This window comes from Geotrypetes seraphini, chromosome 5 (genome assembly GCF_902459505.1).
Source record: "Geotrypetes seraphini chromosome 5, aGeoSer1.1, whole genome shotgun sequence".
Lineage (NCBI taxonomy): Eukaryota > Metazoa > Chordata > Amphibia > Gymnophiona > Dermophiidae > Geotrypetes > Geotrypetes seraphini.
The window spans coordinates 46647833-46664577 of NC_047088.1; the positions used below are offsets into that span (position 1 = coordinate 46647833).

At 45.1% G+C, this 16745-nt stretch overlaps 1 protein-coding gene across 6 annotated transcripts in view; it reads left to right on the top strand.

Moving 5' to 3' along the window:
- KLHL13 (kelch like family member 13) overlaps positions 1-16745 on the top strand; it is a 118550-nt gene that overhangs the window by 44671 nt on the left and 57134 nt on the right. For 2 of the 6 annotated variants that reach the window (XM_033946291.1, XM_033946295.1), the window contains exons 2-3: positions 1557-1601; positions 2101-2213. The exons of 3 other annotated variants lie outside the window; for them this stretch is intronic. In XM_033946291.1, the coding sequence (XP_033802182.1) occupies positions 2116-2213 (98 nt within the window). In that variant the 5' untranslated portion in view covers positions 1557-1601; positions 2101-2115. Of the gene's footprint in view, positions 1-1521; positions 1602-2100; positions 2214-16745 lie in introns of those variants that run through there. One more of the 6 variants, XM_033946297.1, reaches the window with a different exon arrangement.

Below are 16745 nucleotides of genomic sequence, written 5' to 3' on the forward strand. Positions count from 1 at the left end.
AGCATCAAGATAGAACATGAGCATCAGCCACAGAAGCCCAACCAGGTCATGGTGGATTAGGAGTTGCCACAGAGGAAGTTGGGAGGAATATACCTCTCGGCATATTAAATAATTTTGGTGTTTAATCTTTGTAATAATTTATTGCTGTAAACTACCTCTTAAGAGCTTTTACTGAAAAGGTGACATATAAAAACTATTAAATTATACATGCCACTTCATCTGCAACTTCTGTTATGGGGCAATAAATGGTAGATATCTACCCGGTGAATATTTATGTGGATATATTGAAGAGCTCTTAGAGAAGTTAGAAAAGTGACTTTTGGCACCTAACATTAACAAACGAAAACCCAGCAGATTTTATTGGTTTAATTAGTGAGACATGTATTTTGGTCACTTTGAGACCCATGGCTAAGAGATTATTTGTAGTCCATAGTTTACCTTTATTTAAGGCAAGCCAGTTTTGTTTTGGTGCCAGTTGTAGTACAACCAATCTGAAATTCCTTTAGGATTGCACTATGATTTATGTGTTGTTGTTTTTTAATCAGATTGCATCTTAGTAACTTTTAGATTGATATCTTCAAAACTGTATACATGTACTTGTATATGTGTTTTTGCATTTTAGATTTTTATTAAGACTATTTAAAAATAAATATATATCTGTTGGTCATAAAATAGCATTAGTAATTCTTAATATTGAAAAGCCGCAGCATTAACTGGGCAGTAATGGTAATCCACACAGTTTGGAAGTGAATATTCTACATCCTGAAAATTGAAACATTGTAATATGTTACTTTGAACTTGTGCGCTGAGGACATGCTTCAGTTTTCACCAGCTTTATTGGTAATCATTTGTTTCTGTTTTAAAAATGAGCAAAATACCTGCCCTTATTGAGACAAGTTTTTAAGAGATCAGTTGTTCCTGTTGTTTTCTCCACTATTTTAATCTTTCTGCACCACTCTTGATTAGCTGCCTGAATTGCTGTTTACGCCAGCTCCGTTTTCGAACCTCACTGTCTGTTATCAGCTCCTGGAGGTCAACAGCAGACCAGAAAGCTGCAGTGGTCCCAGATGGACACCTACATGACTGGCTGCTTCATCAGTTCTTCAGGCAATTTGTGATCTGAAGGGGGGGGGGGAAGGGGGGGTTTCAAATTAGATTGTTAATAGTGGTCCTTGTAGGGACGTTATCAAGACATCCTTCTCTGTGCTTCTGTTCTGCAGAAGACTGAGTGATATTCATGTTACCACAGCTTGTTAAATGCACGAGATTTGGCTCAACCCGCTTGGAATAAAAATAATAATGAGAAAATGAGAGCAACCTGAATCAGAAGCTACAAGGGTATGCAGAAATTTGCAGCAGTTCCATCTGTATATATATTTTTCCTTCTTAACTATGGATTAGAAGGACTGGCTTTTTTATTTAATGGGCTTTTCCATAATGGCATTCTTTGGACAGAGCTTGCACAGGAAGAAAACTGGCTGCTGAATTTAGTCACTGATCTATTAGCCGTGGCCTAAGGCTATGCTGAGATTTATATCTCATTTGTATTGTTGCAGCTCAAAGGAAGACTGTTCAGACGATGACAAGTGTATTCTGAGTAGGTATGTTGGTTTATATTCATACAAACCCCATCTGCTTTTTTTTTTAAGCTACTGCTGGTCAGAATCAGGTTAGTGCTTTAGGTACAGAATATAGACCAGTGCTGCATTGTTCCTGTTGAGGCAGAACAATAGTAATGCTCTTTTCTTACATTTAACTGCTTTCAGTAAATAAAGCTGCATTGTACTGGTGTGCACAGTGCAGTCTTTTTTTTTTTTTTTTTTTTTAACAGATACTGCAGTCAGCGCTTTCCTAACGAGGTGGCACTATTGTTGAGTTAGAATGAAAGAATCATCACAGTGCTTTAGGGGACAGGAGGATTTAAAAGTAGACGCCTTGCAGCCCTATTTTACAGATTGGAAGTATCGGTTTAAAGGCACTGGCAGAATCATTTGCTTGTTCGCAGCATCAGCAGCAGCATTCACTGCTGTGTTAGTTGTGTGTGGGATGGAAGTCCTAGATGGTAGTGTGTTATGGAAACGCTGTTTGCTGTTATTGTAGTATCGTGGTGACAACATGCCATTGAAATGGAAAACGAGCTCTCCTGCTATCTGGAAATTCCCAGTTCCTGTGCTTAAAACAACCAGGTCATCGCCACTTTCTCCAGCATACATGTAAGTGAGAAATGAGGACACCAAGGTGGGACTAATTTCAAGAGATATCCTGTGGCAAATGCCATGTTTTGTTGTTAATGATATTAGCATTCAGAGTTTTGGACTTTTGAATTTTAGTAATCCATTTTAGAGAAAAAAACATATAAAGAAATACCATTATTATTATTCATTAATGCTATGTAGTCTGTTAAATTGTGCAAATGAAGAAATTATTAAACATTCACTATAACATGTTTGATGGTGGTTATTGTAAAAATAATTAGCATAGCAAGTTGCGTTCTAAGGGCTATACAAACATCAAGGGAAACATTATTTTAAAAAAAAGTCTGTTGGCAAAATTATTTTAGATAGTGCATTTGGAAATTTAAGTAGTTTCTGCATGATTTATAATAAATAGTATATTTAATGAATAATGTATTTCCAAATGATTAGGCTGAGTATTTAAGAGTTAGTTTTGATGTTATTCATGTAACATGCATTTATTTTTAAATATCGGTATGTATCTCCTATATGTACCTTGTCCATAGATGTTTCAGGGAATACCTCATTTTTAGTTTACGGATTTTGCCTTGGAATACTCAAGTATAAATTGTTTTGCTGTAGCAGTATTAACAAATTCCAATATTAAGTTTTAGTGCCAAGTATGCGCAATCCTTTTAAAGAGCCAAATGTAGTAATAGTTTCCTTGTCTAGAAATCAGAAATGTTGGCTTTTAAACAAAATGTAGCCATCTAATTAACTAAAAATTACAATTCATATGCAAGATAAGAACTTCATTATAACAACAGAAATGATTTAAATTTGTGCCAATTCTGAAATCATTATACTCAGTTTTCATGATTTGCCTTAAATGAAATATGAAGATTCAGCATCACTATTCTTTGAATATATTTTCTGCTTCAGCAATAGACTGCAGGCAATGGACAGGCACAGTGTGACAGTATCTCATGTTCTTCTGATTTGTCAAAATCCATAATGCGACAAAATTCATAAAGAATCTGCAGTTTGTAATACAAATTTGTTTATAAATGTGAATAATCATTGCCCAAACTAGAGTATGTCTTTTCAAGAAATGCCTTTTTATAAGCAGGTAAAGGAGAATGTGACCTGTTTAGAGCTTACAAAATATATAATATTTTGTACATAAATAGTAGAGAAAGATAAATTGTATTGTACATGAATATACAGCCAAGAAATAGATAACAAGCAAGTAATTTGGAGGCCGTCAAACTATTGTACCACCATTACATAATGGTGTATATTAATGCCAGTGGTGCATATTATTTACCTTTAGGGGCCCATTATATGGAATGGACCCTATAGCAAATATGCATAACACCGTTTGCACATACTGTAGGTGACCCCCCCCTAAATGTTGGTTTCAGTTTTACTTTTTTAGGTTAACTCTCCCACTATAAACCAAAATTGAAGTAGTAAAAAAATGTAGCAACCCACTGTAATATAAAAAAATAAGATATCAAATGATTGATTCAACAAAACAAACATTAAGGGGCTCATTTTCAAAGCATTTAGACATACAATGTACCATAGTGTGTCTTAAGTGCTTTGAAAATGAGTCCCCTATATGAACTACCCAATGTACTTCCATTTCCTTTCAGATTAGAAAAGCATTTTTTCATAATGGTTGTAAAATTGTCATTTGTAGTGCACATGACAATAGGATGGACTGTGTGAATTATTGTTGTGTGTACCTGATTGTAAAAACCGCTTAGAAAACCTTGATAGGCGGTATCTAAAATCCTAATAAAACTTAAAAACTTAAACTTTAAAATAATAAGCAAAGGATGTTTTTAACTGGTTTCTTAACATTGAATACTATGAATTTCAACCTGTTTCAAGAGCACCTGATTATTATTACTTATACTACTGCTATTACTACTTCTGTATTGCTGTTGACATACATAATATCTACCTATCTTGCTAATATGAAAAATGACATCTCAATAGATGGAAATCGGGGGAGATTCCAGCTACAAGTACTTAGTTTGAGTGAATCTTGAAGACTGTTTTGTGTAATTGTATGATTCTTAAAGATTGTGAAAAACGAGTCCCAGAGAAAGAGGGAATATAAATTAGAATATTTTCTGCTTTAGGATAGTCACTTCAATGGTTCAGTATTAATAACATGGTAATCTAAGTATAAGTTTTCCATGTTATAAAAAAAGGGGTGTGAGAATTTGAACAATTTACAGTTTTTCACTTTTTAAGTTTAACAATGTAACCTTAGATTTTCACCTTTTTCTTTTTGAAGCATATTTATGAAATTTATTTTAAATTCTTTGTGCTTATTTTTTGCACTTGTTTTCTAATCTAAGCACCTTTCTAATGTAGTAGGAAACCTTATCTCTCCTGGTTCAAACGAAGGAATCTGATTATTTATAGTAGTCAAAAATTGGATATCAGTGTATGCAACTGTGCAATAGGACAGTGTTTCTCAACACAGGTACACGTACCCTTGGGGGTACATGGTGTGGCCGCCCCTTTCTTTCTGTGTCAAGTTTGTGTCCCCTCACTGCCTTCCAGCCTTTTCCCGAAATTAAGTTGCACCGCCAGGAATCCTTGCCTGCCCCGCACAGACACCCTCTCCCTCCTCCCGAAGCTGACCCGTCCACAGAAGTCACTGGGAATCCTGCCCGACTGCTTGTCTGAACGCCCGCTGCACCACCCACCACACCGAAGCCATCCCTGTTACTTTGTCAGAGCCGGACTCGCTCCATCCTCTTCAATCAGCAACTCCATGCAGGAATGTAGGGACATAGGCAGCAACTTGCACACTGCTTAGCTGACCCGCAATCTTCTCTGTGATGTCAGAATTGACATCGGAGGGAAGGATTTTGGACCAGCCATATCCAGCATATGAATGGCTGCATGTGCTATCCCTGCACGGAGTTGCTGCTGGGAGAGGATGGAGCAAGTCAGGCTCTGACAAAGTAACAGGGATGGCTTTGGGGCTGGGGATGGTGAGGCGGGCAGACAGATAGGAAGTCATTCAGGGATTCCCGGTGACTTCTGTGGACAGGTCAGCTTTGGGGGAGGGAGGGATTGTGTGTGTGGGGCAGGCAGGGATTCCCGGCAGTGCAACTTAATTTCGGGACAAAGGCTGGAAGGCAGTGAGGGGGAGGGGGCACTAACTCGACACAGAAAGAAAGGGGGGCATGAATATGGGACACAGAAAGGAGAGATGAAGGGGGCACTAACTTGGGACATGGGGGGAGGGAATAGAAAGGAAGAATTGTTGGGCATGAGTGTGAGTGAGAGATGGTGCACATGGGGAAAGGAAGAAAGGAAAATTGAGCATGGAGAGAGAGAGGAATGAGGTAGGGAAGCGGGAATAGAAGGATGAGAGGGAGAAATGTTGGATATGATAGTAGAGGGACAGATTGAAGGGGATGCAAGGGGAGGAATGTTGGACATAGTGATGGAGGGAGAGATGTGGCATGGTGTTGGATAGGGGTGATAGAAGGAGAAATGGGCATGGGGCTGGTGGGCAGTAGTGAGAAATGCTACATATGATCTGGGGGATGAGAAAGGGAGAAATATTGGATGTGGGAGAGATGCCTGGGGTGGAGGAGAAAGGAAGAAAAGTTGGACTCATGGAGGGACAGAGAGATGTTGGTTGGGGAAGGGAATGAGGTCCGAAGAATAGGAAGCGTGAAAGGAGAAAGTGTTTGACTCGTGGAGAGAGTGAGAGATGAATGGGGATGGAAGAAAGGAGAGAAGGAGAAATGTCACACTCGAGGGAAGGGGAAAGGGCAGAGAGTAAAAAAGCTGAATTCATGGGGAGAGAGAGAGCTATGTTGGCTGGGGAAGGGAATGAGGACTGGAGGAGAGGAAGCTTCAGGAGACAGAAAAATATTGGATGCACAGTCAGAAGAAAGTGCAACCAGAGACTCATGAAATCACCAGACAACAAAGGTAGGAAAAATGATTTTATTTTCAATTTAGTGATCAAATGTGGTAGTTTTGAGAATTTATATCTGCTGTCTATATTTTGCACTATAGTTTTACTGAGGTGATATTGCATATTTTAAAGTAATCTACCTTGACCTCTTTGGGAAAAAAAATCTGATAATTAACATTTTCTTTGCGTACAGTGTGCTTTGTGTTTTTTTATCATCATGTATTAATAATTAGGGGGTACTGTATATACTCGAATATAAACTGGGATTTTGGGGCCAAAAAATATTTGGGTCAATGCTCCCTCCCAGAATTTTTTAAGGCCACCGCCAGGCTCTGCCCCCGCCTCCCTCCCTGCCCTAGCCTCATACGGTACCTCATCTTGCCAATCTGCGGTGGATGTGCAGCGGGCAGGAGCGAACTTTCCAAGTTCCTGCCCTGCTGCTAACCAGCTACCGCGATTTCCTTTGGCCACTGAGCGACACGAGCATGAGCGCGATTTGGCACTGCTGCTCGGTACTGAGAGACATCTTTACTGGTTCCCGTGAATTCTCGTGTCGCTCAGCAGCCGAAGGAACTCGCGGCAGCCAGTTAGCATCAGGGTAGGAACTTGGAAAGTTCGCTCCTGTCCGCTGCACCTCCACCGCGGATCGGCAAGATGAGGTACCGTATGAGGCTAGGGCAGGGAAGGAGGCGGGGGGCAGAGCCTGGGAGGGAGGGAGCGTGCAGAGTCTGGCGGAGGAAGAAAGGAAAGAAGAGTGCTGGGTGCAGAGTCTGACAGGGGAGGGGGGGAAAGAAGGGGGTGGTGCAATTCCTGACAGGGAAGGGTGCTGGGTGCAGTGTCTGGCAGGAAGGGAACTGGGTGAAGAGACTGACCCGGGGGGGGGGGGGGGGGGGAGGGGAGAAGGAGGCTGGGTGCAGAGCTTGGCAGGGAGGGAGCTGTGGAATGTGTGTACCTATCAAGCCCCCTGAGAACACACTGCATACAAGCACACTTTTACTACACAATGAACTAAGGAATGGATTTCTATCAAATACATTCTTTAAATTTTTCTTTTTTTAAAGAAAAAGCTCCTGTTCTCTCTGACTACCCTGTTTTTTAAATTTTGTGATAAAATATTAAGTTGCAGGATATTAAATTTATAGGGGATCTGAATGCCAAAGTAAAATTTCTGAAAGCAAATCAACTATTTACACTGGCTGCAAATGCCTTGTTTATGCTCCAGTTAAAGCTTCTGACAGAGCAGGGCACTTGAATATTAAGCCTCCTAACTTACATTTGAGCCAACCATTTTTCCTCCCTTTTGGGGGGAAAAAGGGGGTCTCGATTTATATTTGGATTAACTTATTTTCGAGTATATACGGTACTTGGCTTGAAGAAGTTGAAAAACACTGCAATAGGAGACAGTATGAGATGTATGCTGTGTGATGGGAGTCTATAGAACATTATCACTTCCCCTACAGGATACTCCTCATATTGCCAGAGCCAACTTAACATGTAGCTCCTCTCTAGGGGGAAGTGACACAGGAGAGGTGGAGTCAGGAAGTATTAGAGGCAGGGTCAGAGCTGGGTTAAGGGAATGGAAGGAAGCAGTGTCCCCTGGTATATGCATTGACTGCAACATCTAGATATACTGCTTGGCTGAGGTAAGCCAACTACTTTTTGCTTAATGCTTGTGAGCCTAGTTCCGAGGTCTGGATGGGGTTGCATTTGCACCTACAGGGCCAGGCCTAGTTACTTGATGGAGAAAGTCTTTTTGCCAGACTTTGTTTGAGGCGTGGTAGTCGCAGGTCAGTAGTTGTGTCTTGGGTCCTGTCAGCCACAGGCCCATTTCAGGGCTTTTGCATATATGGATTAAAGAGATTCTTCTTTCATAGCTGAGCTTGTGAAGTAAAAGGACCCGGGGGTTTGAGTTAATAAAAAGGTTTTGTTTTACTTCTGTGAATTCATCTGACTATATTTGCACTGGTCCAGACCCAACCCTTGCTCATTCGGTTATCTGCTGTATGAATTTTTTCCCTTCCAGTAATAATAATAACTTATAACTGCCCTTATTAGTAAAAATTACTTATGTGTGTCTACAGTATACTTGCTGTTTGGTGTGTATAGTATTTCCTTGAAAAATTCCATGCATATGCTTAAATTTGCAAAACAATGAAAGTCCAGAGACATGGTTAGCTAGGGACATCCCTGGCTTCCAGTTCTTGGGTCTGTGGTCCTAACATAGTGATTGAAGTCTCTAGTTATCCCAGGACAAGCAGGCAGCATATTCTTTACGCATGGGTGACGTCACCGACGGAGCCCACGGTACGGACCTTTTTACTAGAAAGTTCTAGTTGGCCGCACCGCGCGTGCGCCTTCCCGCCCGACGGAGGAGAGCGTGGTCCCCAGTTTCTTCGTTTCCGCGGAGCGAAGAAGACGTGCGTTTTTCAACTCCGATTGAAATCCTCTTTTTGCCTTCCCGCTCGCGTCCTTTTTTCGTTTTTATTTACCTTCGGGTTCTTTTTTCTTTCATTTCAAAAAAAAAAAAAAAAAATATTTTCTTTTTGTTTCGTTTTTTGTCCTTGCCCCGGCGGGGCCTGTTGTCACGATCCAGGCCTCGGGGTTTGATTTTGCGGAGGCCGTGTTTCCATTCATGCCCCCGCAGCCCGGTTTTAAGAAGTGCCAGCGGTGTGCACGCCCGATCTCCCTCACTGACCCACACAATTGGTGTTTACAGTGCTTGGGACCGGAGCATCGGGCGGACTCCTGCACCCGCTGTGCCACTCTTAAAAAACGCACTTTGAAGAATCGCCAAATCCAGCAAAGTCTGCTGTTCGGCACCGGCCCGACTGTGGACTCGACTTCTTCAACTGCGGCACCATCGAAGTCGGCACCGACCACCTCGACACCGCCTGACATTACATCGGCGCCACCGGCGCCAGGTAAGCCGGCTAAGAAGCCTTCCACCCTTGAGCGCCCTCCCACCTCGGTGGCGACACCGGCTCTTTCGGCTCCACGCCGAACTAAAAAGCGCTCCGCTCCGATATCGGTGAGTGCCTCGTCATCGGCCTCCTCATCGCCGGAGCGTAGAGCGGCACCCATGGAACCAAAGCAGAAAAAAGTGGTTCCGGTGCCACCCCTGGATGACCGCATTGCGGCCATCCTCCAGGATAAGTTGCAGGAACAACTCCAACAGCAACTTAAACAGCTCTTGCCCTCTATCCTGGCACCGCTGCTTTCGGTACCAGACCGGCCCGAGCCCCACACCGTCCAACCGGTATCCACGCCATCGGTACCTATGGACCCCTCCATGCCCATTCTCTCGGCACCGCATATCCATGCCCATGCCGAGGCCGTCGCCCTGACGACATCCGATCCTCCTCGAGACCGAGCGGAACACCGGTCTTCCCGCGAACCTGACCGGCACCGTTCTTCCCGGGACCGAGACAGACACAGGTCTTCATCCCCCGGTACCGTCTTGGTACGCTCAGGCAAATCTCGGTCCAAAGCTCATCATACCGAGCCTTCCACTCCAGTCTCTCGGCACGCTCACACCGATGTCAGAGACCCGGACCTCTGGGAAGAATCTCCCCTCGGTACCGAGGAGGATGCATCGTCGTCGGACAAAGAGCCCTCGGCCCCCGATACCACATCTAAACCTGAGCAATCTTCTTTTTCAAAATTCCTCAGGGAATTATCGGGGGCCTTATCTTTGCCTCTGGAATCTGACTCCAAGAAGTCACAAGCTTTCCTGGAGGCATTAGATTTCGATCAACCTCCTAAGGAGTTCCTGAAGTTACCCGTGCATGACATCCTACGGGAAACTTTTTATAAAAATTGGGAAAATCCATTAACTGTCCCTGGGGCACCCCGTAAACTAGATAGCCTTTACAGGGTTATTCCAATCCCGGGATTTGATAAACCCCAGCTGCCCCATGAATCTCTCCTGGTTGAGTCCACTTTAAAAAAGACTCAAGGCTCCAGTGTATATGCCTCTACCCCTCCTGGCAGGGAGGGCAAAACTATGGACAAGTTTGGCAAGCGGCTCTACCAGAATGCCATGCTTGCCAACAGGGCAAACAATTACTCTTTCCACTTTTCATTCTACCTGAAACATTTGGTAATGCAACTCTCCGCCATGCAAAAGTACATGCCGGAGCACAAGGTTCCACTATTCCAGCAGCACATCTCCAGCCTGCTTCAACTAAGAAAATTTATGGTGCGCTCCATCTATGACTCCTTTGAGCTCACCTCTCGCGCATCTGCCATCGCTGTGGCCATGCGCCGCCTGGCCTGGCTCAGGGTCTCTGATCTGGATGTCAACCATCAGGACCGACTAGCCAACGCCCCATGTATGGGAGACGAATTGTTCGGAGAATCTCTGGATACCACCACACAAAAACTCTCCGCCCATGAGACCAGATGGGATACTCTCATTAAACCAAAGAAGAAGGCCCCTCCTGCTCGGCCTTACAAACCACAGTCTTCATACCAGCGCAGGTTCTCCGCTAGGCCGCTTAACCCACCTTCACAGCAACCTAGGCGGGCTCGCCAACACCAACACAACCAGGCTCGTGCACAGTCTAATCAACCTGCCAAGCCTCTTCCTCCTGCCAAACCTTCTCAGCCCTTTTGACTCCTCTCTCCAGGGCTTAGCCAGTCTTCCACCCTCATTGCCTCTTCCTCAACCAATCGGAGGCAGGCTCCACATTTTTCTCAGCCGTTGGGAGGTCATCACATCAGACCAGTGGGTCCTCAACATCATCCGCCACGGCTACTCTCTCAACTTCCAGACTCTTCCACCAGACAATCCTCCCGTAGAGTCTGCTTCTCTTTCAACTCAAACCCCCCTCCTCCTGAGGGAGGTCCAATCCCTCCTTCTCCTCAATGCCATCGAAGAAGTACCTCTGGAACAAAGGGGCCGGGGATTCTACTCCCGTTACTTTCTGGTTCCAAAAAAGACAGGAGACCTACGTCCCATTCTCGATCTCAGGGACCTCAACAAATGTCTTGTCAAGGAGAAGTTCAGAATGCTCTCCCTTGCCACGCTTTATCCTCATCTCTCTCAGAACGACTGGCTATGTTCCCTGGACCTCAAAGAGGCCTACACTCACATACCAATCAATCCAGCTTCACGTCGCTACCTCAGATTCCAGGTGCACCATCGCCATTATCAGTACAAAGTGCTACCTTTTGGCCTCGCTTCATCACCCAGGGTGTTCACCAAATGCCTCATTGTGGCGGCGGCCTTCCTCAGGTCTCACAACCTCCAGGTGTTTCCCTACTTGGACGATTGGTTGGTGAAAGCACCTACGTCTCCGCTTGTGCTACAAGCCACTCATCATACCATCTCTCTCCTCCACCTCCTGGGGTTCGAGATCAACTACCCCAAGTCGCATCTGCTTCCCACACAGCGCCTTCAGTTCATTGGAGCAGTTCTCGACACCACACTAATGAGGGCGTTTCTCCCCTCCGACCGTCAGCGGAACCTGCTCCGCCTGTGCCGTCAGGTGCTCCTTCATCACTCCATTTCTGCCAGACAGATGATGGTCCTCCTGGGCCACATGGCCTCGACGGTGCATGTGCTTCCCCTGGCACGACTCCACCTCAGGACACCTCAATGGACTCTGGCCAACCAATGGTCGCAGACCTCGAATCTTCTTTCTCATCCCATCTCTGTGACATCGTCTCTTCAGCAATCTCTACAATGGTGGTTGAACTCCTCAAATCTTTCCAGGGGCCTTCTTTTTCATCTGCCCCCGCATTCCATGACCATCACCACGGATGCCTCCCCTTATGCATGGGGAGCTCACCTGGGAGACCTACGCACCCAAGGTCTTTGGACCCCACAGGAGCGTCTTCATCACATCAATTTCCTGGAACTACGAGCCATGTTCTATGCTCTCAAGGCCTTCCAGCACCTTCTTTGCCCTCAGGTTCTGCTCCTGTGCACGGACAACCAAGTTGCCATGTACTACATCAACAAACAGGGCGGCACCGGATCTCGCCTCCTTTGTCAGGAGGCTCTTCGCATTTGGACCTGGGCCACGGCCCGCAGTCTCTTCCTCAAGGCTGTCTACATCCAGGGCGAACAGAACTCCCTGGCCGACAATCTCAGCCGCATCCTTCAACCTCACGAGTGGACTTTGGATCCTCCCACACTCCACTCCATCTTTGCTCGCTGGGGCACTCCGCAGGTGGACCTATTCGCAGCTCCTCACAACCATCAGCTGCCCCAGTTCTGCTCCAGACTCTTCTCTCCTCATCGTCTGGCCCCGGATGCATTCCTTCTCGACTGGACGGATCGGTTCCTCTATGCCTTTCCTCCTCTACCTCTGATGTTGCGGACTTTATCCAAACTCCGCAGGGACGGAGCCACCATGATCCTCATAGCTCCCCGGTGGCCTCGTCAACACTGGTTCTCCCTTCTACTTCAACTCAGCTCCAGGGAGCCCATTCCTCTACCTGTGTTTCCTACTCTACTTACACAGCTACATCAGTCTCTACTACATCCCAATCTGTCTTCCCTCCACCTGACAGCTTGGTTTCTCTCGGGCTGACCTCTCCAGGAAATCTGTCTCAGCCTGTCCGTCTCATTTTGGACGCCTCCAGGAAACCGGCCACCCTCCAATGTTACCATCAGAAGTGGACCAGGTTCTCCTCTTGGTGCCTCCGTCATCATCACAATCCCACCTCCTTAGCGGTGGAAACTGTTCTGGACTACTTACTCTCCCTGTCCAACGCAGGCCTCAAGTCTACCTCTATCAGAGTCCATCTCAGTGCCATCACGGCATTTCATGAGCCTGTCTTAGGAAAACCTCTCACGGCTCACCCTCTGGTTTCCCGATTCATGAGGGGCCTCTTCAACATCAAACCACCTCTGAAGCCTCCTCCGGTCGTCTGGGACCTGAATGTGGTTTTGTCTGCCCTCATGAAACCTCCCTTTGAGCCACTTGCCACAACTTCGCTCAAATTTCTGACATGGAAGGTTCTTTTCCTCATTGCCATCACCTCTGCCAGGAGGGTTAGCGAGCTTCATGCACTGGTTGCCGATCCACCGTTCACTATTTTTCACCATGACAAGGTGGTTCTGCGCACCCATCCAAAGTTCCTTCCAAAGGTGGTCTCAGCTTTTCACCTCAACCAGTCCATTCTGTTGCCTGTTTTCTTCCCGAAACCTCATTCACATCCCGGAGAACAGGCATTGCACAGTCTTGACTGCAAGCGTGCCCTGGCTTACTATCTTGATCGTACAAGGGCTCACCGCTTGTCCCCTCAGCTCTTCCTGACCTTCGACCCGAATCGTTTGGGTCGACCGGTCTCTAAACGGACGCTATCCAACTGGCTTGCAGCTTGCATCGCGTTCTGTTACGCTCGGGCCGGTCTGTCACTAGACGGTGCTGTCACAGCCCACAGGGTAAGAGCTATGGCCGCTTCTGTTGCTTTCCTCCGTTCCACACCCATTGAGGAAATCTGCAAGGCGGCCACCTGGTCCTCAGTTCACACATTCACTACTCACTACTGTCTGGATGCTTTCTCCAGACGGGATGGGCACTTCGGCCAATCTGTACTTCAGAATTTATTTTCCTAATGGCCAACCATCCCTCCTCCCTCTTTGTTAGCTTGGAGGTCACCCATGCGTAAAGAATATGCTGCCTGCTTGTCCTGGGATAAAGCACAGTTACTTACCGTAACAGGTGTTATCCAGGGACAGCAGGCAGATATTCTTACGTCCCACCCTCCTCCCCGGGTTGGCTTCTTAGCTGGCTTATACTAACTGGGGACCACGCTCTCCTCCGTCGGGCGGGAAGGCACTCGCGCACGCGCGGTGCGGCCAACTAGAACTTTCTAGTAAAAAGGTCCGTACCGTGGGCTCCGTCGGTGACGTCACCCATGCGTAAAGAATATCTGCCTGCTGTCCCTGGATAACACCTGTTACGGTAAGTAACTGTGCTATATAGCAGTTGAAGTTGATCTGTCTAAAGTTCCCCCTGGTATTGGCTGTTGAGGATGCTTGGGATGCAGACAATGTTCTCTAGAAGGAGTACTATTGGGACTCCTGCACTGAATCCAGGGAGATTTCATTTGATAAAGGCTTGTCCTCAGTGGTGCAACTTTTTCAATGACTTGTCATCTTTGATAGACCATGTTGGTGGTCTTGGCTGGCCCCTCAGTAGTGAGAGAACCCCTGCCAGAAAGGGATCCCAACTTGGATGGAATGAAGAATTCTAAGGCTTGCCTTCTCCAAAAAGTCCTTAGAATGATGATGATGGAGTGGGAAGCTCCTGACTTGATCTTTAGGGGGATCAGATGAAAAAGTTTATATTCCTTCCCCTGGGATGTACTGGATAGGCTCTTCTGAGTGCCCAAGGTGGCCGCTTGACCACTACCAAGATGGCTACAATTCTAGTAGAGGCAGATTTAGGTATCAAGTATGCTATTAATCATAAGGTTGAGCTGCTCCTTAATATTTCTTTGCTTCCTTAGCTTTAGGGGTACACACTGCAATCTGTGGCATTTGCATGGCCCAAGCAGTCATGCATTGGGTTTTGCAGCTTCTTCTGTCTCTGAAATGGAACTGTGGAGTTGAGTAACGTTGGTAGCTGATGTAATATGTGATCTGATTCAGATATCTTCTTGCTCATTGGCTTGAGGCTTGGTAGCTTGTAGATAACTTTGACTATGGGGCTGATCAGCGATGCTGCCTCTGGATGCCTGATCTTTGACAAGGATGTGGAAAAACTGAAGCCAGACCTCATTGCATACCAGAGGACAAGGTGCATACCTTGAGGGACATTGAGTAGAACTTAACCCAAGGAACAGGATTGTCCCCATTCTAAAAGGAAGGGCTCCTTTTGTCCTTCAGGGAGCAAGAAGGCCTGATGGGGCTAGCTGCTTTCCCTTTTTCTGCCACATCTACTGAAGGGGCCAAGGGACTCCAATGATAGTTTGGTGCTACCCCTCCACATTGGAACCAATGGAGTGGGAGGAGCAAGTTTCACCTAGAGTGGACCCTCATTACATCCAACCAGTGGGTCTTGGACGGACATCTTTGTTCTGACAGCCCTCCCCCCCTTCCCCACACACAGAGTAATAGACTTTGATCCACTTGCTCAGCCTGGGAGCCATCATGCCAGTTCTTCCTCTGTTTTGCTCTCCCTAAGGAAGAGAGGACATTCAGGTCCATTTTGTATCTCTTAAACCTTTAGAACTTGCTACCTCTTCACATCAGAAATGAACCATCTCTACAGAGATTTAAGACACTAATTAAAAGAGAAAAAAAAAATCATCTATTTTTTTTTCAAATCCTTTGGTATCTTTGCATGACCCTTTTTATATATCACTTCCCTATCTTGCCCCCACCACCCAATTCTTGTCTCTTTATTATTTTCTCTTCTGCCTTTTTCTTTTCCTTATTTTAATTAATGGTTCTAAGCTGCATAGTCCCCATTGTAATGTCTCTTGTAGTATATCAAATACTTCTCTATGAATAAATAAAAATAAACTTTTCTGCAAGGCTTATTACTAGATAGATCTTTACATTTGGTGATTTTGTTGAGACCAGGAGAGTTTCTGGCCTTTCTTGATCTCCAAGACATACTTGCATGTTTATCACAAGAACTATTGTATTTGTCACCTGGATGGTTGCTTTCAATTTGTGGTGCTCCCCTTTGGTCTAGCCAGAGTTCTCTGGACACTTTCCATGGTAAAGATTGTGGCAACAGCATTCCTGTGCAAGGGGGGTAGACCAGGGTATACTTCTATCTGAGTGATGGCTGATATGGGCCAATTTGATGTAGGGAGGCACACATGGCAAAGGTTCATGTGATCTTTTTTTTCTTTTCTTCATGCAGGCCTAAGCTAGGTAAATTTTTTTTGTAAAGTGTCTCTTGCATCCTAAGTCCCTAAGTATATGGATTGTAAGATTTGGCACTCACTCGCATGAGCAAGCTTCTAGCCCAGATTCAAGCATTCTGTGTGATTCAAGCTAGAAGGCTTAGAACTATCTCAGTTTCTGAGCTCCCCATGTGAGACCATTGCAGCAAGTTTTGTCTTGCTAGTTCCTGTGGTCTCAACTTTTCTATGCATGACTTGCTTTTTGGTGTTGCTCAGGGGACTGGTGCAGAACATTTGTTGTGGCATATTCCCATGGCCTCATTGGACTGGATGTGAGTCTCATGGGCTGGGATGCCCACTGACTGGAGTGGGTAATTCAGGAGTGCTGGTTGGCTCTTAAGTTGCTTTGAAGTGAGAGCTATTTGCTTGGCTTTAGTGCATTTTTTTTCACTGATTCAGGTTGAGCAGTGGCATGTGGCAACAAATAAGGACTAAGGACTGCAGCAGTATCCCTGGAAATGGAGAAGCTTTGTGCTTGGGCAGAACAAATCAATGATTTAAAAAAAGAATTGGATTTAAAAAAAAAATTTAAATTTGATTTTTAAAAAATATATTTTTTTCTTCAAAAACAGCATTTTATCTAAAGACAGTTTTCTATTTGAGATATTATAGTCCAAAAGTTATTCATCATGAAATAAGGGTTAGTTTTTAATTATGTAACCTGAGGCTATATATTCATGCAATGTTTTACATTTTTTGGTAAATGAATTCCATTATTCCATTTGTAGTGTTGT